Source organism: Bombina bombina, chromosome 3 (assembly GCF_027579735.1).
Source record: "Bombina bombina isolate aBomBom1 chromosome 3, aBomBom1.pri, whole genome shotgun sequence".
Lineage (NCBI taxonomy): Eukaryota > Metazoa > Chordata > Amphibia > Anura > Bombinatoridae > Bombina > Bombina bombina.
Genome location: NC_069501.1, coordinates 309,179,529 through 309,200,464, shown reverse-complemented (window position 1 = coordinate 309,200,464; position 20,936 = coordinate 309,179,529). Strand labels below are relative to the sequence as shown.

The 20,936-nt window shown below is 39.0% G+C and overlaps 1 protein-coding gene across 11 annotated transcripts in view; it reads left to right on the top strand.

Annotated features, from left to right (window-relative positions):
* CDKL5 (cyclin dependent kinase like 5) overlaps positions 1-20,936 on the top strand; it is a 1,071,204-nt gene that overhangs the window by 639,405 nt on the left and 410,863 nt on the right. For all 11 annotated transcript variants that reach the window (XM_053706416.1, XM_053706410.1, XM_053706408.1 and 8 more), the window contains one exon: positions 3,905-3,950. In XM_053706416.1, the coding sequence (XP_053562391.1) occupies positions 3,905-3,950 (46 nt within the window). The remainder of the gene's footprint in view (positions 1-3,904; positions 3,951-20,936) is intronic.

Below are 20,936 nucleotides of genomic sequence, written 5' to 3'. Positions count from 1 at the left end.
TATACTAAACCGCTGATATAGCAGCATATATATAAAAATTTAATAAATTAATCAGGTTTTTGTGTTCTATTAGAACACATGAATGTTAATTATACAAACAAAACATACATATTTACAGTACATCATATATAAATATATAATCAGACTGAAGCTATGAAACTGGTGTGACATATGCATTTCCTTTCCAGCAGTGGATGAAATTTTATTCCTGTTAAAGGGACTATCTACTTGATTTTTTTTATTGTTTAAAATGATAGATAATGCCTTAACTACCCATTACCCAGCTTTGCGTAATCAACATTTTTATATTAAAGGGACACTGAACCCAAATATTTTCTTTCATGATTCAGTATATGGCAGGGTTATAACACAATATATTTAAAAATTATTCTTTAAAATAAACTCACAATCAAATATGCATATACTAAGACAATAAAATTAATATAAATTCCTGAATTCCTTTTATTAGTTAATATCTATAAACACATTGAAATATATTTGTAGGAACCAGAGTATGAGTCAATATTATACACGTTTAAAACTATTAAAATATGCTATGCAAATTTCATAAAAGTTTACCTTTAAAACTAGCCTTATTCATAATTGAATTTCATTCAATTAACACAAAGAGATTCCAAGATATTACCTACTAACATCCAGACTTGTACAATTTTAACAGTGCTTAGTTAAACTATAGGACAATATACACTCTAATTGAAATACCAGAGATTATATATATATATATATATATATATATATATTTTCTATATGTGAACAGTTACTTTAAATGTCCATTTATTTAAACTGGAACAAATTCTTAGTTATAATTAAAACCAATTCTAAGATATATATATATATATATATATATATATATATATATATATGTGTGTGTGTGTGTTTTGCAAAGATAAAAAACTTAAAAGTTAGGATTAGTTTAAGATATACAGGCTATGAATATAAGCTAAAATACAAACTGCTCTCTTAAATCTATTACTTACAATTTGACTATAATCTTACCAATAACCTTTGTATACTTTACCCAGATAAAACAAATCAATATCCAATATTTCTCAACAGATTCAATCTCACCTCAGAATACCAAAAATTGGAGTATTGTCGCATATGGAGAATAAAAGTAGCTGTTTGCTTATAATAACTGCAGCAGTTATTCGTCCAGGGTTTTAGCAAAACAGTTTACCAGCTAAAGTTAGCAAGAGTTAGCCAGCAGCCTCCTTTCTCTCTATATGCTTGGGGTTAAATCATCTGATCTCACCCCTCCCCTTTTTTGATCAGTACCATCATTTGTGAAATTGGAAACACCCAACGGAAGCTTGTCTCGGATTGGCCCTTTGAAACTGAACATGGATTGGTTCATCTGGGAAGTATCTTTTAACAGTCGTTTTTTTTTGGCTGCAATACCGGATTTTGGCCATCGGGGGGCAGCAGACAAAGGATTCATTTAACCATTTCTAACATTTTTAACAATTTAATACATTTTTATAAAGTGATAATTTATCAGACCATAACTTTTTGCATCAATCACTTACAACCTAAATTCCAGACAGGGTAGCATCATGTCAATTTCTTGATTATTTTAATATGAAACATCAAATTATTTTTAATATCATATTACATTAAAGTAATTTATATTGCTAACTATTCCAAAATTAATAGCATTTAAAATCCTGATATATATATTCATACAAATACAGCATATTTTATATTCAGTACTGCACTGTATCCCAACATGAATACAATACATTTCATATTTCTAATAAATCTTGAATGCCTGAATCTTGTCTATGGTCCATATTCATAGGACATCTTGTTATTATATGTCTGAAAAATAAAGAGATACAGAGGTTATTATTCTGACACAGTTAAACATTTTAGACCGATTAAAATAGTCACCTATCAAGCTTAGCAAATCTTCATGTAATATTAGAAAATTAGACAATATCTCAAATGTCTATATTCATATATAATATGTTGTCTGAATATATATATATATATATATATATATATATATATATATATATATATATATGTTGATTTGATTACCTTGACTATCTGAAGATATTATTTATTTTGCAAGATTTATTTATTCTTATTTATGCCATACAGGGATTTTAAATGCTAATTTGTCTGTTCTCTGCACATGGAAGACTCCATAGGAGATAATTTACACATGGTTGTTAAGATTACAGTACCTGAGAATGTTTGTGTTTTCAAACCTTCTCCAGACTGATCAGCTCCTCACCTTGGCAGGAAACCCATATATGGGCATGTATTTTTGAGGCTCCAGCATGCTAATTTCCACTTCCTTGAAATTGTGAGCATCTCATTAGGCCTTAAATCAACAGTTTTAGACATTTACGTCTCTATTCACTGTATGGGGTATGGGATGTTTTGAAGGGACTCAATGGTCCTATCCTATCTCAAGCTATAAAACTCTGCTCTTCCTCCAAGATAACTTTTGAAAGCAATTTATTTTGATGAAATGGACACAAAGGGGTTTTGTTTATACAGCCAAACATCCTCTGGAAGTTATGCAAGTAATTTATTTGAGTGAGAGAGGGGGCTGGTTTACATACAGTGTCCCTTTTTGGTCCCATAAACAAAAATAAATTATTTGGTTTACACAGACATATTATTATTTCTAAGTATACATATGTATATTATTTGATGATATTCTTATACCCTGACAAGATAGAGCATGCAATTTTAAGCAACTTTCTAACTTACTCCTATTATCATTTTTTCTTTGTTTTCTTGGTATCTTTATTTGAAAAAGCAGGCATGCAAGCTTAGGAGCCGGCCCATATTTTTGGTTCAGAACCTGGTTAGCACTTGCTGATTGGTGGTTACATTTAGCCACCAATAAGCAAGTGCTACACAGGTGTTGAACCAAAAATAGGCCTAAGCTTGCATTCCAGCTTTTTTTTTAATAGGAGTAAATTAGAAAGTTGCTTAAAATTGCATGCTCTAACTGAATCCTGAAAGAAGAAAAAAATGGGTTTCATAACCCTTTAATATATGTTATAACCTTGAATCCTCTGCCTGTTTCTAAGACCCTGTAGGCTGCCTCTTATCTCAGTGTTATTAGCTTTTTACAGCTATAGTTCATGTGTGCCATATAGATAACATTGTGCTCACTCACATGGTAAATGTTAATGGTTATGCAAAAACCAGCACTAATTTGCTGATATGCAATTTTGTAAAAAGCACTGAGATAAGGGGCAGTCTGCAGAGGGCTTAGATGCAGTTAATTATAGAGGTAAAAAGTATATTTATATATCGGTGTTGGTTATGCAAATACTGGGGAATGGATAACAAAGTGGTTATATATATATATATATATATATATATATATAAACAATAACAGAAGTAGACTGTCCCTTTAAATTTTCTGATACTCCCCATCAATCATCTGCAACACACAGAGAGCAGTCTGTACCTGATTGGCAATGATTTTCTCTAAGGCTGCCAGTTACATAGAAATTAGTGATTTAACCATGTGTGTTAGTAACCAAGAAATTATTGGTTTAACATGATGTTCTGGAGCCATATGTGGGAAGTATTGAGGAGCATGCAACCTTTATAAATGTAGCTTCATCTAAAAACACTTAAATGTACAGGACATTTAAGTGTCTTTTGTTTTGTATAGATGTTACTGGACATAAATACTTGTTCTAGACACCTGGCATCCCTAATAAAAAGATTCCAATTATAAATACAACTAGCTATAGATATCCATAGCACTGTCATGTAACTGTCACAGTGAGTAATGTTTGTTTTTTTATTATTTATATTTGGGTGGGAGTATTAAACTAACATTCAAAATGGTTTCATACTGTGCATTCAATACAATATAAATATTGATTTGTTTATATTTGTATTTCAGGAAACAAAGGAAATTGTAGCCATCAAGAAATTCAAAGATAGTGAAGGTATGTACCAGGATGCATGATCTGTTTTGTCTCCATGTACACTGTAAAGTAATAGCACTTTTGAAGTAAGAGTCATTCTAATGGCTCTGACCTACTTTTGTAATGAGTAAGATCTGCTGTAATGTATGTTGTGTAATAAGCAGGTTATCTGAAATCAAGCTATCCCTTTTAATCCCATTATGACTCCAACTGCTTCAATCTATACTTTTTATCTTCTGTATTTCTTGCATCTTTTTGCCAACACAGCATGAAAAACCTTTTTATTAAGCAACAAAGACTGTTTTCTTTTTAAGCCTGGGAAGTAGCATCCTCCTTTTATATCAGGATAGATAGACTTTTAATAGCACTTTGAGGTCATGGATAGCGGTTTGGATGCAAAAAGCATTGAGTGCCACTGGCTGAAAATCCATTTCAGTCTTATTAGCCGGTACAGTACAGTAAGTGTATGATAAATGCTGGTGAGCTTCAAAAGCACATTCACCCGTTTACAGTTTTATATTTAATGGAATTTCTTAATTCTGATCTGTTCCAAAGGTTAGGGTTCCCATTAAATCAGCAGAAAGTTATCAAAAGGGAACACTGTAAAAGAGTCATTTTACCTAGTAAGTATAATATGTAGAGATCTTAAAGGGATATGAAACCTCAATTTTTTTCTTTCATGATTCAGATAGAGAATGCGATTTTAAACAATTTTCTAATTTACTTCTGTTATTAATTTGTTTTGTTCGTTTTGTATCTTTTGTTGAAAAGCAGTATGCTTAGGAGACGGCCCATTTCTGGAACACTATATGGCCGCAGTTTTACAAGAATGTTATCAATTTATAAGAAACTAGATGACAGCTCTATTTCCTGCCATGTAGTGCTCCAGTTGCCTATCTGGGTATCTCTTCTACACAGAATATCATGGGAACAACGCACATTTGATAATAGAAGTAAATTGGACACATTTTTAAAATCGTATTCTCTGTCTAAAACACAAAATTATTTTTTGGGGTTTCATGTTACTTTAAATTATTGGTATTACATACAAAATAGAGGTCCAGATTACAAGTGGCACGTAATTTTTTTCCGCTCGCGCGCAGTCTTCGCTAGAGATAAGCTTAAAACTTTGGCAGGATATTGCGCGTATTATAAGTTGAAAGTAAATGTTTGCGTGCTAGCATAACCTGATGCGCACTAACTTCATATTGTGACAGTGTTAACTTCTTCTCTCAATAGACTTCAATGGAGCAAACTGTTCATAAAAACATAACACATCACTTGTGCATTATACCGACATGCATTAGAGGTACAGTGCTAAACCCGAAGGTAGTCATATTTTACATTCTAATGTTCTTCACGTTGAAGAAAATCTGACGGTTTTTTTTTCAAATATATATCTATACCTATATACAGTTATAGATATATACATATATATACATACATATATACATATACATATATATATATACATACATATATACATACATATATATATATATACACACATAGGAATATCTATTTAGAAATACAAAGAACATTTTCTTCTAAGTGAAGAACATTGGAATGTAAGATATATTTACAATAAAAACACATTCAAAAATTAAAAATTTCTCTTGTAAGGTGTATCCAGTCCACAGATTCATCCATTACTTGTGGGATATTCTCCTTCCCAACAGGAAGCTGCAAGAGGACACCCACAGCAGAGCTGTCTATATAGCTCCTCCCCTAACTGCCACTCCCAGTCATTCTCTTGCAGCTCTCGACAAGAAAGGAAGTATCAAGAGAGATGTGGTGAATTAGTGTAGTTTTTTACCTTCAATCAAAAGTTTGTTATTTTTAAACGGTACCAGCGTTGTACTGTTTTTACCTCAGGCAGACATTAGAAGAAGAGTTCTGCCTGAGGTTTTTGATGACCTTAGCAGGTTGTAACTAAGGTCCACTGCTGTTCTCACACATAAATGAAGAGTATGGGAAAACTTCAGCTGGGGGAATGGCCTGCAGAATTAACTGCTCTGAGGTATGTTCAGTATATTTTTTTCTAGAGAGATGATAAGGTCTAGAAAATGCTGACAGTGCCTGATATATTTAAGGTAAGCCTGATTACAGTGATTTAACAAACGACTGGGATCATGCTTGCAGTAAAGGGTAATATTCATGTTACTTGCTCTTATTACTTAGTATGTAAAACGTTTGCATGATATATAAAAAACGTTTTTTACTGAGGGTGATAAATCTTTATTTGGGGCCTAGTTTTCCACATGGCTGACTAGATTTCTCCTAGGAGTAGTTATTTATGGCCCTTTCACTTTGAGTGCATGGTAGGAGGGGCCTATTTTCGCGCTCTAATTGCGCAGTAGTTTTTACAGTCTGAGACATCCAGCTTCGCTGAAGGAGTCCCTTGACATATAGGACCTCTGTAAAGGGTTTTTCTGCCTACAAAAGTCGTTTTATGGGCAGGTAGGAGCCACAGTAGAGCTGTGGCAGTTTGCTTGTGACTGTTTATAACGGTTTTACCGTTTTTCTGATTCGTTTTTGAGCCTGAGGGGTTAATCATCCATTTGCAAGTAGGTGCAATGCTATTTTAGTCTATTATACACACTGTAAAAATTTCGTAGAGTTTACTGCTTTTTTTCACTGTTTTGCAATTTATGTGATTGTTTTTTTCCCTTAAAGGCACAGTACCATTTTTTATATTCTGCTTTTTAACATTTATTAAAGTGTTTTCCAAGCTTGCTGGTCTCATTACTAGTCTGTTAAACATGTCTGACATAGAGGAAACTCCTTGTTCATTATGTTTATAAGCCATTGTGGAACCCCCTCTTAGAATGTGTACCAAATGCACTGATCTTACTATAAATTTTAAAGGCCATATTCTGGCTTTAAAAGATTTATCACCAGAGGAAATTGACAAGGGGGAAGTTATGCCCACTAACTCTCCCCACGTGTCAGAACCTATAACCAGAACCTATAACTCCCGCACAAGGGACGCCAAGTACATCTAGCGCGACCATTGCGTATACTTTACAAGACATGGCGGCAGTTATGAATCATACCCTTACAGAGGTATTGTCCAAACTGCCAGGGTTACAAGGAAAGCGAGACAGCTCTGGGGCTAGAACAAATACAGAGCTCTCTGACGCTTTAGTAGCTATGTCTGATATACCCTCACAATGTGCAGAAGCAGAAGCAGGAGAGCTTCTATCTGTGGGTGATTTTTCTGATTCTGGGAAGACACTTCAACCTGATTCTGATATGTCTACATTTAAATTTAAACTTGAACACCTCCGCGTGTTGCTCAGGGAGGTTTTAGCAACTCTGGATGACTGTGACGCCATTGTAGTCCCAGAGAAATTGTGTAAGTTGGATAAATACTATGCAGTGCCTGTTTACACTGATGTTTTTCCAATCCCTAAGAGGTTTTCAGAAATTATTACTAAGGAATGGGATAGACCAGGTGTACCGTTCTCTCCCCCTCCTGTTTTTTAAAATATGTTTCCTATAGATGCCGCTACACGGGACTTGTGGCAGACGGTCCATAAGGTGGAGGGAGCAGTGTCTACCCTAGCGAAGCGTACAACTATCCCGGTCGAGGACAGTTGTGCTTTTCTAGATCCAATGGACAAAAAATTAGACTGTTACCTTAAGAAATTTTTTATTCAACAAGGTTTTATTCTCCAGCCTCTTGCATGCATTGCCCCAGTCACTGCTGCTGCGGCTTTCTGGTTTGAGTCTCTAGAAGAGGCTCTACAGGTAGAAACCCCGTTGGATGATATCCTTGACAAGCTTAAAGCTCTTAAGCTAGCCAATTCATTTGTTTCTGATGTTGTTCATTTAACCAAGCTAACGGCTAAAAACTCAGGTTTTGCTATTCAGGCGCGTAGGGCGCTATGGCTTAAATCCTGGTCAGCTAACGTTACTTCAAAGTCTAAGCTTCTCAACATTCCCTTCAAGGGGCAGACCCTATTCGGGCCTGGACTGAAGGAGATCATTTCTGATATTACTGGAGGAAAAGGTCACGGGGGCAGACTTTCTCCCTTCGCCCAGGCTTGGGCAAGAGATGTCCAGGATCCCTGGGCGTTGGAAATTGTGTCCCAGGGATATCTTCTGGACTTCAAAGCTTCTTCCCCAAAAGGGAGATTTCATCTCTCACAATTATCTGCAAACCAGATAAAGAGAGAGGCATTCTTACATTGTGTTCAAGATCTCCTAGTTATGGGAGTGATCCACCCAGTTCCAAAGGAGGAACAGGGGCAAGGCTTCTATTCAAATCTGTTTGTGGTTCCCAAGAAAGAGGGAACCTTCAGACCAATCTTAGATCTCAAGATCCTAAACAAATTTCTCAGGGTCCCATCCTTCAAGATGGAGACTATTCGAACCATCCTACCTATGATCCAGGAGGGTCAATATATGACTACCGTGGACTTAAAGGATGCTTATCTTCACATTCCGATACACAGAGATCATCATCGGTTTCTCAGGTTCGCCTTCCTAGACAGGCATTACCAGTTTGTGGCTCTTCCCTTTGGGTTAGCTACGGCACCAAGAATCTTTACGAAGGTTCTAGGGTCGCTCCTAGTGGTCCTAGGGCCGCGTGGTATAGCAGTAGCCCCTTACCTAGACGACATTCTGATACAGGCGTCGAATTTTCAAATCGCCAGGTCCCATACGGACATTGTTCTGGCATTCCTGAGGTCTCATGGGTGGAAAGTGAACAAAGAAAAGAGTTCTCTATCCCCTCTCACAAGAGTTTCCTTCCTAGGAACTCTGATAGATTCTGTAGAAATGAAGATTTACCTGGCAGAGGCCAGGTTGTCAAAACTTCTAAACTCCTGCCGTGTTCTTTATTCTACTTCTCGCCCTTCAGTGGCTCAGTGTATGGAAGTAATCGGCTTAATGGTAGCGGCAATGGACATAGTGCCGTTTGCCCGCCTACATCTCAGACCGCTGCAACTTTGCATGCTCAGTCAGTGGAATGGGGATTACACGGATTTGTCCCCTCTACTAAATCTGGATCAAGAGACCAGGGATTCTCTTCTCTGGTGGCTATCTCGGGTCCATCTGTCCAAGGGTATGACCTTCCGCAGGCCAGATTGGACAATAGTTACGACAGATGCCAGCCTTCTGGGCTGGCGTGCAGTCTGGAACTCCCTGAAGGCTCAGGGCTCGTGGACTCAGGAGGAGGCACTCCTTCCGATAAACATCAACCATCAAGGGGGAAAAAGAAGTTCCCTAGCAATGTTGGAGGTTTCAAAAATAATTCTATGGGCATAGATTCACTCTTGCCATCTATCAGCTATCCATATCCCAGGAGTAGAGATCTAGGAGGCGGATTTTCTAAGTCGGCAGACTTTTCATCCGGGGGAGTGGGAACTCCATCCGGAGGTATTTGCACAGTTGATTCAATTTTGGGGCAAACCAGAACTGGATCTCATGGCGTCTCGTCAGAACGTCAAGCTTCCTTGTTACGGATCCAGGTCCAGGGATCCCAAGGCAGCGCTGATAGATGCTCTAGCAGCGCCTTGGTCCTTCAACCTGGCTTATGTGTTTCCACCGTTTCCTCTGCTCCCTCGTCTGATTGCCAAGATCAAGCATGAGAGAGTTTTGGTGATTTTGATAGCACCTGCGTGTCCACGCAGGACTTGGTATGCAGATCTGGTGGACATGTCATCCCATCCACCATGGACTCTGCCACTGAGGCAGGACCTTCTACTTCAGGGTCCTTTCAACCATCCAGATCTAATTTCTCTGCGTCTGACTGCTTGGAGATTGAACGCTTGATTTTATCAAAGTGTGTTTTCTCTGAGTCGGTCATTGATGCCTTAATTCAGGCTCGAAAGCCGTTCACCAGGAAAATCTATCATAAGATATGGTGTAGATATCTTCATTGGTGTGAATCCAAAGGTTACTCATGGAGTATGGTCAGGATTCCTAGGATATTATCTTTTCTCCAAGAAGGATTGGAGAAGGGATTGTCAGCTAGTTCCTTAAAGGGACAGATTTCTGCTCTGTCTATTCTTTTACACAAGTGTCTGGCTGATACTCCAGATGTTCAGGCGTTTTGTCAGGCTTTAGTTAGAATCAAGCCTGTGTTTAAACCTGTTGCTCCGCCTTGGAGTTTAAATTTGGTTCTTAAGGTTCTGCAAGGGGTTCCGTTTGAACCTTTGCATTCCATAGATATTAAACTTTTATCTTGGAAAGTTCTGTTTTTAGTAGCTATCTCCTCGGCTCGAAGAGTTTTGGAGTTATCTGCTTTACAATGTGATTCCCCTTATCTCATTTTCCATGCAGATAAGGTAGTGTTACGTACCAAACCTGGTTTTCTTCCTAAGGTAGTATCTAATAAAAATATCAATCAGGAGATTGTTGTTCCTTCACTATGTCCTAATCCTTCTTCAAAGAAGGAACGTATTTTACACAATCTTGATGTGGTTCGTGCTTTAAAATTTTATTTACAAGCTACGAAGGATTTTCGTCAAACATCTGCTTTGTTTGTGGTCTATTCTGGACAGAGGAGAGGCCAAAAGGCTTCGGCAACTTCTCTTTCTTTTTGGCTAACAAGTATAATCCGCTTAGCTTATGAGACTGCTGGCCAGCAGCCTCCTGAAAGAATTACAGCTCATTCCACTAGAGCGGTAGCTTCCACATGGGCTTTTAAGAATGAGGCTTCTGTTGAACAGATTTGCAAGGCGGCGACTTGGTCTTCGCTTCATACTTTCTCTTGTAAGGTGTATCCAGTCCACGGATTCATCCATTACTTGTGGGATATTCTCCTTCCCAACAGGAAGCTGCAAGAGGATCACCCACAGCAGGACTGTCTACACAGCTCCCCCCCTAACTGCCACTACCAGTTATTCTCTTGAAGCTCTCGACAAGGGAAGTAGCTAGAGAGATGTGGTGAATTAATGTAGTTTATCTTCAATCAAAAGTTTGTTATTTTTAAACGGTGCCGGCGTTGTACTGTTTTTTTTTACCTCAGGCAGAAATTAGAAGAAGAATTTGCCTGAGGTTTTTGATGATCTTAGCAGGTTGTAACTAAGGTCCATTGCTGTTCTCACACATAACTGAAGAGTATGGGAGACTTCAGCTGGGAGAATGGCCTGCAGAATTAACTGCCCAAAGGTATGTTCAGTATATTTTTTTCTAGAGGATGATAAGAACTAGAAAATGCTGACAGTGCCTGATATAGTTAAGGTAAGCCTGATTGCAGTGATTTAATAACGACTGGTATCATGCTTGCAGTAAAGGGTAATTTTCATATTACTTTCTATTATGGCTTAGTATGTTAAACGTTTTATATATATAAGAAACGTTTTTACTGAGGTGATAAATCTTTATTTGGGGCCTAGTTTTCCACATGGCTGTTATTTTACTCTTAGGAATAGTTTTTAAGGCCCTCTGACTTTGAGTGTATAGTGGGAGGGGCCTATTTTCACTCTCTAATTGCGCAGTTGTTTATTACATCCTGAGACATCCAGCTTCCCTGAAGGAGTCCCCTGACATATTGGACCTCTGTAAAGGGTTTTTGTGCCTAAAAAAGTCGTTTTATTGGAAGGTAGGAGCCACAGTAGAGCTGTGGCAGTTTGTTTGTGACTGTTATAACGTTTTTTTTACCGTTTTTTTGCTTCGTTTTTGAACCTGAGGGGTTAATCATCCATTTGCAAGTGGGTGCAATGCTATTTTAGTCTATTATATACACTGTAAAAATTTCATAGAGTTAACTGCTTTTTTCACTGTTTTGCAGTTTTTGTGTTTGTTTTTTTCCCTTAAAGGCACAGTACTGTTTTTTATATTTTGCTTTTTAACATTAATTAAAGTGTTTTCAAAGCTTGCTGGTTTCATTACTAGTCTGTTAAACATGTCTGACATAGAGGAAACTCCTTGTTCATTATGTTTAGAAGCCATTGTGGAACCCCCTCTGAGAATGTGTACCAAATGCACTGATCTTACTATAAGTTATAAAGACCATATTCTGGCTTTAAAAGATTTATCACCAGAAGAAATTGACAAGGGGGAAGTTATGCCGACTAACTCTCCCCACGTGTCAGAGCCTTTAACTCCCCACGTGTCAGAGCCTTTACTCTTACAGAAGTATTGTCCAAACTGCCAGGGTTACAAGGAAAGCGAGACAGCCCTGGGACTAGAAAAAATACAGAGCTCTCTGATGCTTTAGTAGCTATGTCCGATATACCCTCACAATGTGCAGAAGCCGAAGAAGGAGAGCTTCTATCTGTGGGTGATTTTTCTGACTCAGGGAAGACACTTCAACCTGATTCTGATATGTCTACATTTAAATTTAAGCTTGAACACCTCCGCATGTTGCTCAGGGAGGTTTTAGCAACTCTGGATGACTGTGACGCCATTGTAGTCCCAGAGAAATTGTGTAAATTGGATAAATACTACGCAGTGCCTGTTTACACTGATGTTTTTCCAATACCTAAGAGGTTTTCAGAAATTATTACGAAGGAATGGGATAGACCAGGTGTACCGTTCTCTCCCCCTCCTGTTTTTAAAAAGATGTTTCCCATAGATGCCGCTACACGGGACTTGTGGCAAACGGTCCCTAAGGTGGAGGGAGCAGTCTCTACTCTAGCGAAGCGTACAACTATCCCTGTCGATGACAGTTGTTCTTTTCTGGACCCAATGGACAAAAAATTAGAGGGTTACCTTAAGAAAATTTTATTCAACAAGGTTTTATTCTCCAGCCCCTTGCATGCATTGCCCCTGTCACTGCTGCTGCGGCCTTCTGGTTTGAGTCTTTAGAAGAGGCTCTACAGGTAGAAACCCCATTGGGTGATATCCTTGACAAGCTTAAAGCCCTTAAGCTAGCCAATTCATTTGTTTCTGACGCCATTGTTCATTTAACCAAACTAACGGCTAAGAACTCAGGTTTTGCTATTCAGGCGCGTAGGGCGCTATGGCTTAAATCCTGGTCAGCTGACGTTACTTCAAAGTCTAAGCTTCTCAACATTCCCTTCAAAGGGCAGACCCTATTCGGGCCTGGACTGAAGGAGATCATTTCTGATATTACTGGAGGAAAAGGTCACGCCCTTCCTCAGGATAGGTCCAACAAATTAAGTACAAAACAGTCTAATTTTCGTGCCTTTCGAAACTTCAAGAGTGGCGCAGCTTCAACTTCCTCTAATATAAAACAAGAGGGAAATTTTGCCCAGTCCAAACCGGTCTGGAGACCTAACCAGACTTGGAACAAAGGAAAGGAGGCCAAAAAACCTTCTGCTGCCTCTAAGACAGCATGAAAGATCAGCCCCCGATCCGGTAACGGATCTAGTAGGGGGCAGACTTTCTCTCTTCGGCCAAGGCTTGGGCAAGAGATGTCCAGGATCCCTGGGCGTTGGAAATTGTGTCCCAGGGATATCTTCTGGACTTCAAAGCTTCTTCCCCAAAAGGAAGATTTCATCTCTCACATTTATCTGCAAACCAGATAAAGAGAGAGGCATTCTTACATTGTGTTCAAGACCTCCTAGTTATGGGAGTGATCCACCCAGTTCCAAAGGAGGAACAGGGGCAAGGCTTCTATTCAAATCTGTTTGTGGTTCCCAAGAAAGAGGGAACCTTCAGACCAATCTTAGATCTCAAGATCCTAAACAAATTTCTCAGGGTCCCATCCTTCAAGATGGAGACTATTCGAACCATCCTACCTATGATCCAGGAGGGTCAATATATGACTACTGTGGACTTAAAGGATGCTTATCTTCACATTCCGATACACCGAGATCATCATCGGTTTCTCAGGTTTGCCTTCCTAGACAGGCATTACCAGTTTGTGGCTCTTCCCTTTGGGTTAGCTACGGCACCAAGAATCTTTACGAAGGTTCTAGGGTCACTCCTAGCGGTCCTAAGGTCACGGGGTATAGCAGTAGCCCCTTACCTAGACGACATTCTGATACAGGCGTCGAATTTTCAAATCGCCAGGTCCCATACGGACATTGTTCTGGCATTCCTGAGGTCTCATGGGTGGAAAGTGAACAAAGAAAAGAGTCCTCTATCCCCTCTCACAAGAGTTTCCTTCCTAGGAACTCTGATAGATTCTGTAGAAATGAAGATTTACCTGGCAGAGGCCAGGTTGTCAAAACTTCTAAATTCCTGCCGTGTTCTTTATTCTATTTCTCGCCCTTCAGTGGCTCAGTGTATGGAAGTAATCGGCTTAATGGTAGCGGCAATGGACATAGTGCCGTTTGCCCGCCTACATCTCAGACCGCTGCAACTCTGCATGCTCAGTCAGTGGAATGGGATTACACAGATTTGTCCCCTCTGCTAAATCTGGATCAAGAGACCAGAGATTCTCTTCTCTGGTGGCTATCTCGGTTCCATCTGTCCAAGGGTATGACCTTCCGCAGGCCAGATTGGACAATAGTAACAACAGATGCCAGCCTTCTGGGCTGGGGTGCAGTCTGGAACTCCCTGAAGGCTCAGGGCTTGTTGACTCAGGAGGAGGCACTCCTTCGGATAAACATTCTGGAACTAAGAGCGATATTCAATGCTCTTCAGGCTTGGCCTCAGCTTGCTGCGGTCAGGTTCATCAGATTTCAGTCGGACAATATCACGACTGTAGCCTACATCAACCATCAAGGGGGAACAAGGAGTTCCCTAGCAATGTTGGAGGTTTCAAAAATAATTCTATGGGCAGAGGTTCACTCTTGCCATCTATCAGCTATCCATATCCCAGGAGTAGAGAACTGGGAGGCGGATTTTCTAAGTCGACAGACTTTTCATCCGGGGGAGTGGGATCTCCATCCGGAGGTGTTTGCACAGTTGATTCAACTTTGGGGCAAACCAGAACTGGGTCTCATGGCATCTCGTCAGAACGCCAAGCTTCCTTGTTACGGATCCAGGTCCAGGGATCCCAAGGCAGCGCTGATAGATGCTCTAGCAGCGCCTTGGTCCTTCAACCTGGCTTATGTGTTTCCACCGTTTCCTCTGCTCCCTCGTCTGATTGCCAAGATCAAGCAGGAGAGAGCTTTTGTGATTTTGATAGCACCTGCGTGGCCACGCAGGACTTGGTATGCAGATCTGGTGGACATGTCATCCCTTCCACCATGGACTCTGCCGCTGAGGCAGGACCTTCTACTTCAGGATCCTTTCAACCATCCAAATTTAATTTCTCTGCGTCTGACTGCTTGGAGATTGAACGCTTGATTTTATCAAAACGTGGTTTCTCAGAGTCAGTCATTGATACCTTAATTCAGGCTCGAAAGCCTGTCACCATGAAGATCTATCATAAGATATGGTGTAAATATCTTCATTGGTGTGAATCCAAGGGTTACTCATGGAGTAAAGTCAGGATTCCTAGGATATTATCTTTTCTCCAAGAAGGATCGGAGAAGGGATTGTCAGCTAGTTCCTTAAAGGGACAGATTTCTGCTCTGTCTATTCTTTTGCACAAGCGTCTGGCGGATGTTCCAGACGTTCAGGTGTTTTGTAAGGCTTTAGTTAGAATCAAGCCTGTGTTTAAACCTGTTGCTCCACCATGGAGTTTAAATTTAGTTCTTAAAGTTCTTCAAGGGGTTCCGTTTGAACCTCTGCATTCCATAGATATCAAGCTTTTATCTTGGAGAGTTCTGTTTTTGGTAGCTATCTCTTCGGCTCGAAGAGTTTCCGAGTTATCTGCCTTACAGTGTGATTCCCCTTATCTGATTTTCCATGCAGATAAGGTAGTTTTGCGTACCAAACCTGGGTTTCTTCCTAAGGTGGTATCTAATAAGAATATCAATCAGGAGATTGTTGTTCTGTGACTGTGTCCTAATCTTTCTTCAAAGAAGGAACGTCTATTACACAATCTTGACGTGGTTCGTGCTTTAAAGTTTTATTTACAAGCTACTAAGGATTTTCGTCAAACATCTGCATTGTTTGTTGTCTACTCTGGACAGAGGAGAGGCCAAAAGGCTTCAGCAACTTCTCTTTCTTTTTGGTTAAGAAGTATAATCCGCTTAGCTTATGAGACTGCTGGCCAGCAGCCTCCTGAAAGAATTACAGCTCATTCCACTTGAGCGTTGGCTTCCACATGGGCTTTTAAAAATGACTTGGTCTTCGCTTCATACTTTTTCTAAATTCTACAAATTTGATACTTTTGCTTCTTCGGAGGCTATTTTTGGGAGAATGGTCTTACAGGCAGTGGTACCTTCCATTTAAGCGCCTGTCTTGTCCCTCCCTTCATCCGTGTCCTATAGCTTTGGTATTGGTATCCCACAATTAATGGATGAATCCGTGGACTGGATACACCTTACAAGAGAAAACAAAATTTATGCTTACCTGATAAATTTATTTCTCTTGTGGTGTATCCAGTCCACGGCCCGCCCTGTCATTTTAAGGCAGGTGTTTTTATTTTTAAACTACAGTCACCACTGCACCCTATAGTTTCTCCTTTCTCTTGCTTGTCTTCGGTCGAATGACTGGTAGTGGCAGTTAGGCGGGGAGCTGTGTAGACAGCTCTGCTGTGGGTGATCCTCTTGCAGCTTCCTGTTGGTAAGGAGAATATCCCACAAGTAATGGGTGAATACGTGGACTGAATACACCACAAGAGAAATAAATTTATCAGGTAAGCATAAATTTTGTTAAAGTTGATTCAAAATAATTTTTCATGTTTAAATGTATTTGAGCAGGAAGGGCTAAAAAAGTTATTTATATATATATATTTTTAAACTCTATACACATGTGTTGCTTTGAGTACCCTCACTAACAATATTACAATTTATCACAAAACATTTTGCAGAGGCTTCCAAATGATTTTGGTTATATCTAATTAAGCTGCCTTGATTATTTTGCTTACTTCATGTGGCCTTCCTTGATGTTCCTCACAACTTTAAATTTCTATTTTTTTATATTTTTTGTCCACTCGGTTTACATTTAGATAATTATGTTTAAAATAATCATAATAATAATGTTTCCTGGTTTAACAAAAATGTCACACTCCTTTAGAAAAACTTATCAAATAATTTATCTACAAAAATTTCCACTTTATAATATTGTTGTCTGCTAAAAATCATTTAAGCTTTTCTAAAGGATTGTGATGGACTCCATAGAGCGTCACATTAAGTAGTGTAAAAATGAACTTCTTTAAATAATTAAAGCATGCAATTTTTGTATTATATTACAATGTCCCTTTAAACAGACCAACATCTAGTGGATTGGAGTGCCATAGATAAACATCCTAAAAAACATTAAATGCAAAGTTTTTGTGTAGCAATATGTAATGGATTGTTATGGGACACCGCTAGATAAGTTGTTTGCAGGCTTTTTTTTTTCTTTTTCTAAATCTAGGTATCATATGCTCAACATAAAAACGGTGAGGTTACCCCAATTATCTGACTCTCTAGATAATGACACATTTGGAGACTTGAATAACTATTAAAGAGATATTGTATATAGCTTTAATGCATATGAAAAAGCACTTTTTTAAAAATGTTAACATATTTCTTGCAAGCCATCTGCTTTGATTTTGAAAGCACCACTGGCTAATAAGGACAATTCCAGCATGTGAGCAGATAACTATATATACATGCACTCTTCCCCCACATGGCTATAGCAAGTGACCAGGAGACTGCAGGAGCAATTGAGCTAAAAAGTGAAGGTTAATTGTACATTACTATTTTAGGGCTAGATTACAAGTGGAGCAGTAATTACCACTCCCGCTTGCTCGCTTACGCTTTTTGTGTGTATTGCACATATTGAAAGTAAATCTTTTTCACTTGCGCGCACAAAGAACAACACAATCAGAAATTACAATATTGCGACCACGTTAATGTACTCTTCCATATACTTTTTTTTTTTTTTAATATTTTTATTGAGATTTAAAAGATAGGGCATACAAACAAACTGTGACGTTTGAAAAAAATATACATAGAATTTGTTACAAAGCATAAATTTTACATTTTACAGACAGGTAAGTAAACATATCATCTGCCCATATGAAATCATCTTTGAATCTTATAAAGACAACACCTCACTTTAAAGGGTAAGGGGGTTATATCAATAACATTCTTGTAATAAACACAATTAAACAGAATTAGGGGGTTCATATGGGGTCTGTGCCCCTAGGCTTAACCAGTAAGCTATATGAGCGGGGGGGGGGCAATCTGACAATGGCCATATTAAAAATGACCAATATCTAGAGATCCATGTTGGGTTATGACAGAATGATGCTGAGCATATTCATTTAGCTAGGTATAATATTAAACCGCATCTTGGTAAGATATGGGCTATAAATTCTAGTATAGTAGCGTTAAACATTTAAATCTACTAGCATACAACATGCAGCTAGAGCACAACTTGGACGTCAAACTTATATTGTCCACTGGGAGGATTACTAGTAATATTATAGTTAAGGTCATATTTTATAATAGTAAGCATGTGGTAACATTACTGCAGGTTGCGAGATAACATAGTAGATTTACGGCTTGTCCAAGGATATCTCCCCTATTAAACATTTCTTCCTTCTATTAAACTAACAGTTAGGCTGATTAACCCAAACAAAGAGCATAAAGTCATCATTCAAGGGAAAAAACATACATAAACTCAATATGTCTATTATAATATTCAAAGAGCAATCAGTTCTGCAGTATCCTTGGATCCGTGTGACAAATGAACCCTAAAATAACTATTAGGAGTACCGTAGTGATTGGTATATATTAGAGTGTAGTCTAAGGCAGGTAAAATCACTCACACTATAGAGATCCCCTGCGTAAGGTCAGTAAAAGTTTTGAACTGCGCCATCTCGGCCACTGACAGCGCAGTAGTATTATAATCTCCATGATAAAACGTGTATATAAAGGTCCTGCCAGACACCTCACATACATATATGTACTTCTTTTCCAATGTAATGTTAGTTATAGGTATGCAGTAAGCGACATTATCATATCTATCATTGAACAATACAAGATACAAAAGACGTGTTATATCACGCTACCAGCATAGAAACAGGACACCAAAACAAAGTGACAATGGAGCCGCATAGCAAAAAAGAAAAGCGGGCAAATATAGTGAAAAACAACAAATACATTAAAACAGGCTTGCATAAAAACATTGAACTACAGTTAAAACTAAATTTTAAACTAAGGAATGAGCCTTACATATACAACTTACGGGCTGGGCTATAAATTATAACAGAAGCAACAAGCCTCAACAGAAACACTGTAATTGTCCCACATGTGAGTCCAGGGATTTCGACATTACTATCATCTTGAAGGCAAAATAACTATGTTGAGCAGCCGGAAAATAGATGAGCATGCCACCGCCTAACAGATAGGGTCCCTGAGGCAGGCCAGTAGTAACAGGCATCATCTACCCCACTCCTGTACTGAAGAACACGTGTCCCTGAGAAATCGTGTAGAGTGGTGTTGAATCTCGGGGGTAAAATTTATCAGCTTCTTGTAAGAGCCTGTCCAAAGGGGTGTATACGTGGAAGTAGATATGTAGCAGGGCGATTCGATCAGGGACTGTCACCTTCGCTGGAGCACACCAATGTTCTATTGGGAGTAAGTCCTCTCCATAATAAGACCTAACTGCCAACCCATCCATAGCCGTACCAGGCATTGTATTTCCCAGTCCGAATTTCTGAAAATCTGCAGCTGGTCTGCGAGTGTCTGGTGCTCTCTCCTCCTCCTCCGGAGTGTCTGCCGACATAGCTTCAGCTTCAGTGGACATCCCATTCTCGGCAACACATTCTCCCACTGCAGCTTCATAAGTTTCCATGTTCTCTCAGTTGTCACGATCTATTACGATCTTGCAGTTTCCTACGCAGTTAGGGCACCTCTGGGCTTTAACACATCGGCAGTGAGCCACTTCTAATATGGCTCTAGTCAGTTGCAATTCGACTAGTTGGAGAGCCTTCTCTAGGGATTGTAGAACTGTATTCTGCCGTCTAGCAGTAGCCTCCATGTTGTCTGTAGGATCGAGTAATGTCTTACACAGTAATGGGGCCAGAATGTAATCAGCTTACCACAGTAGTCGACTGAAGCCCGATGTCAATAAGAGAATTTATCTCTCTGTGTTGCAGAACCTGTATGGCATCAAAAGCGCTTCAAAAGTTGAGATGTATTTGCCAAGTAGCCAGGCAAAATGGCGCCGGTCAATCTGAGTACCGCATCCACTATTTTCTATTGTTGTACTCCCTAAAGTTCTTCCTTCACTCTATCGGCTCCATACCCGATGGCAGCAAGTCTAGAGACCCAAGGTTCCCCTTTTTAGTATAGATTCAAACAATTTCTTGGTCTTAAAATAATTTTTTTGATCAATTTGTGCAGAGAGCTACAGACCAGCAAGTCTGCTTCTGCTGCTAGCTAGCTCCGCCCCCCCTCTTCCATAGACTTTAATGGGATGAGCAACGTGGGAAAAAAACTGACTCATACTTGCGCAGCTAACCTGAATCGCTATATTCCCCCAACCCCTAACCAGCCACATAGCCCACCGCAAAGTACCCACTACACTATTAACCCCTAACCCGCTGCATAGCCCGTCACAAAGTTACCCACTACACTATTAACCCCTAACTGCCAAACCGCCACATGGCAAAGTAACCCACTACACTTTTAACCCCTAAACCACCACATCGCAAATTAGCCCAATACACTATTAACCCTTAAACCCCCACACCGCAAAGTAACCCACTACACTATTAACCCCATAAACCGCCCCAACCGTAAAGTAACCCACTAACATCTAAACCCCCCTAACCTAACACCCCTAAGTTACCCCAAAAAATACTAACCTTACTTTTAAAAAAAAAATTAAAAAATATCAGTACCATAAAAAAACTTACCTGAGAAAATAAAAAACAACAGCCTTACTTGAAAAATAAAAAGCTAACATTACTGAAAAAAAAACCGATGTTTACAAAAAAATAAAACCTACCATTACAAAAAATATAAAACCTACCATAACGGAAAACAGCAAACAAATCACCAAAAATAAAACAAGTATGGCCTATTCTAAAACCCCACTTAAAATAAACATAGAAACATAGAAACATAGATATTGACGGCAGATAAGAGC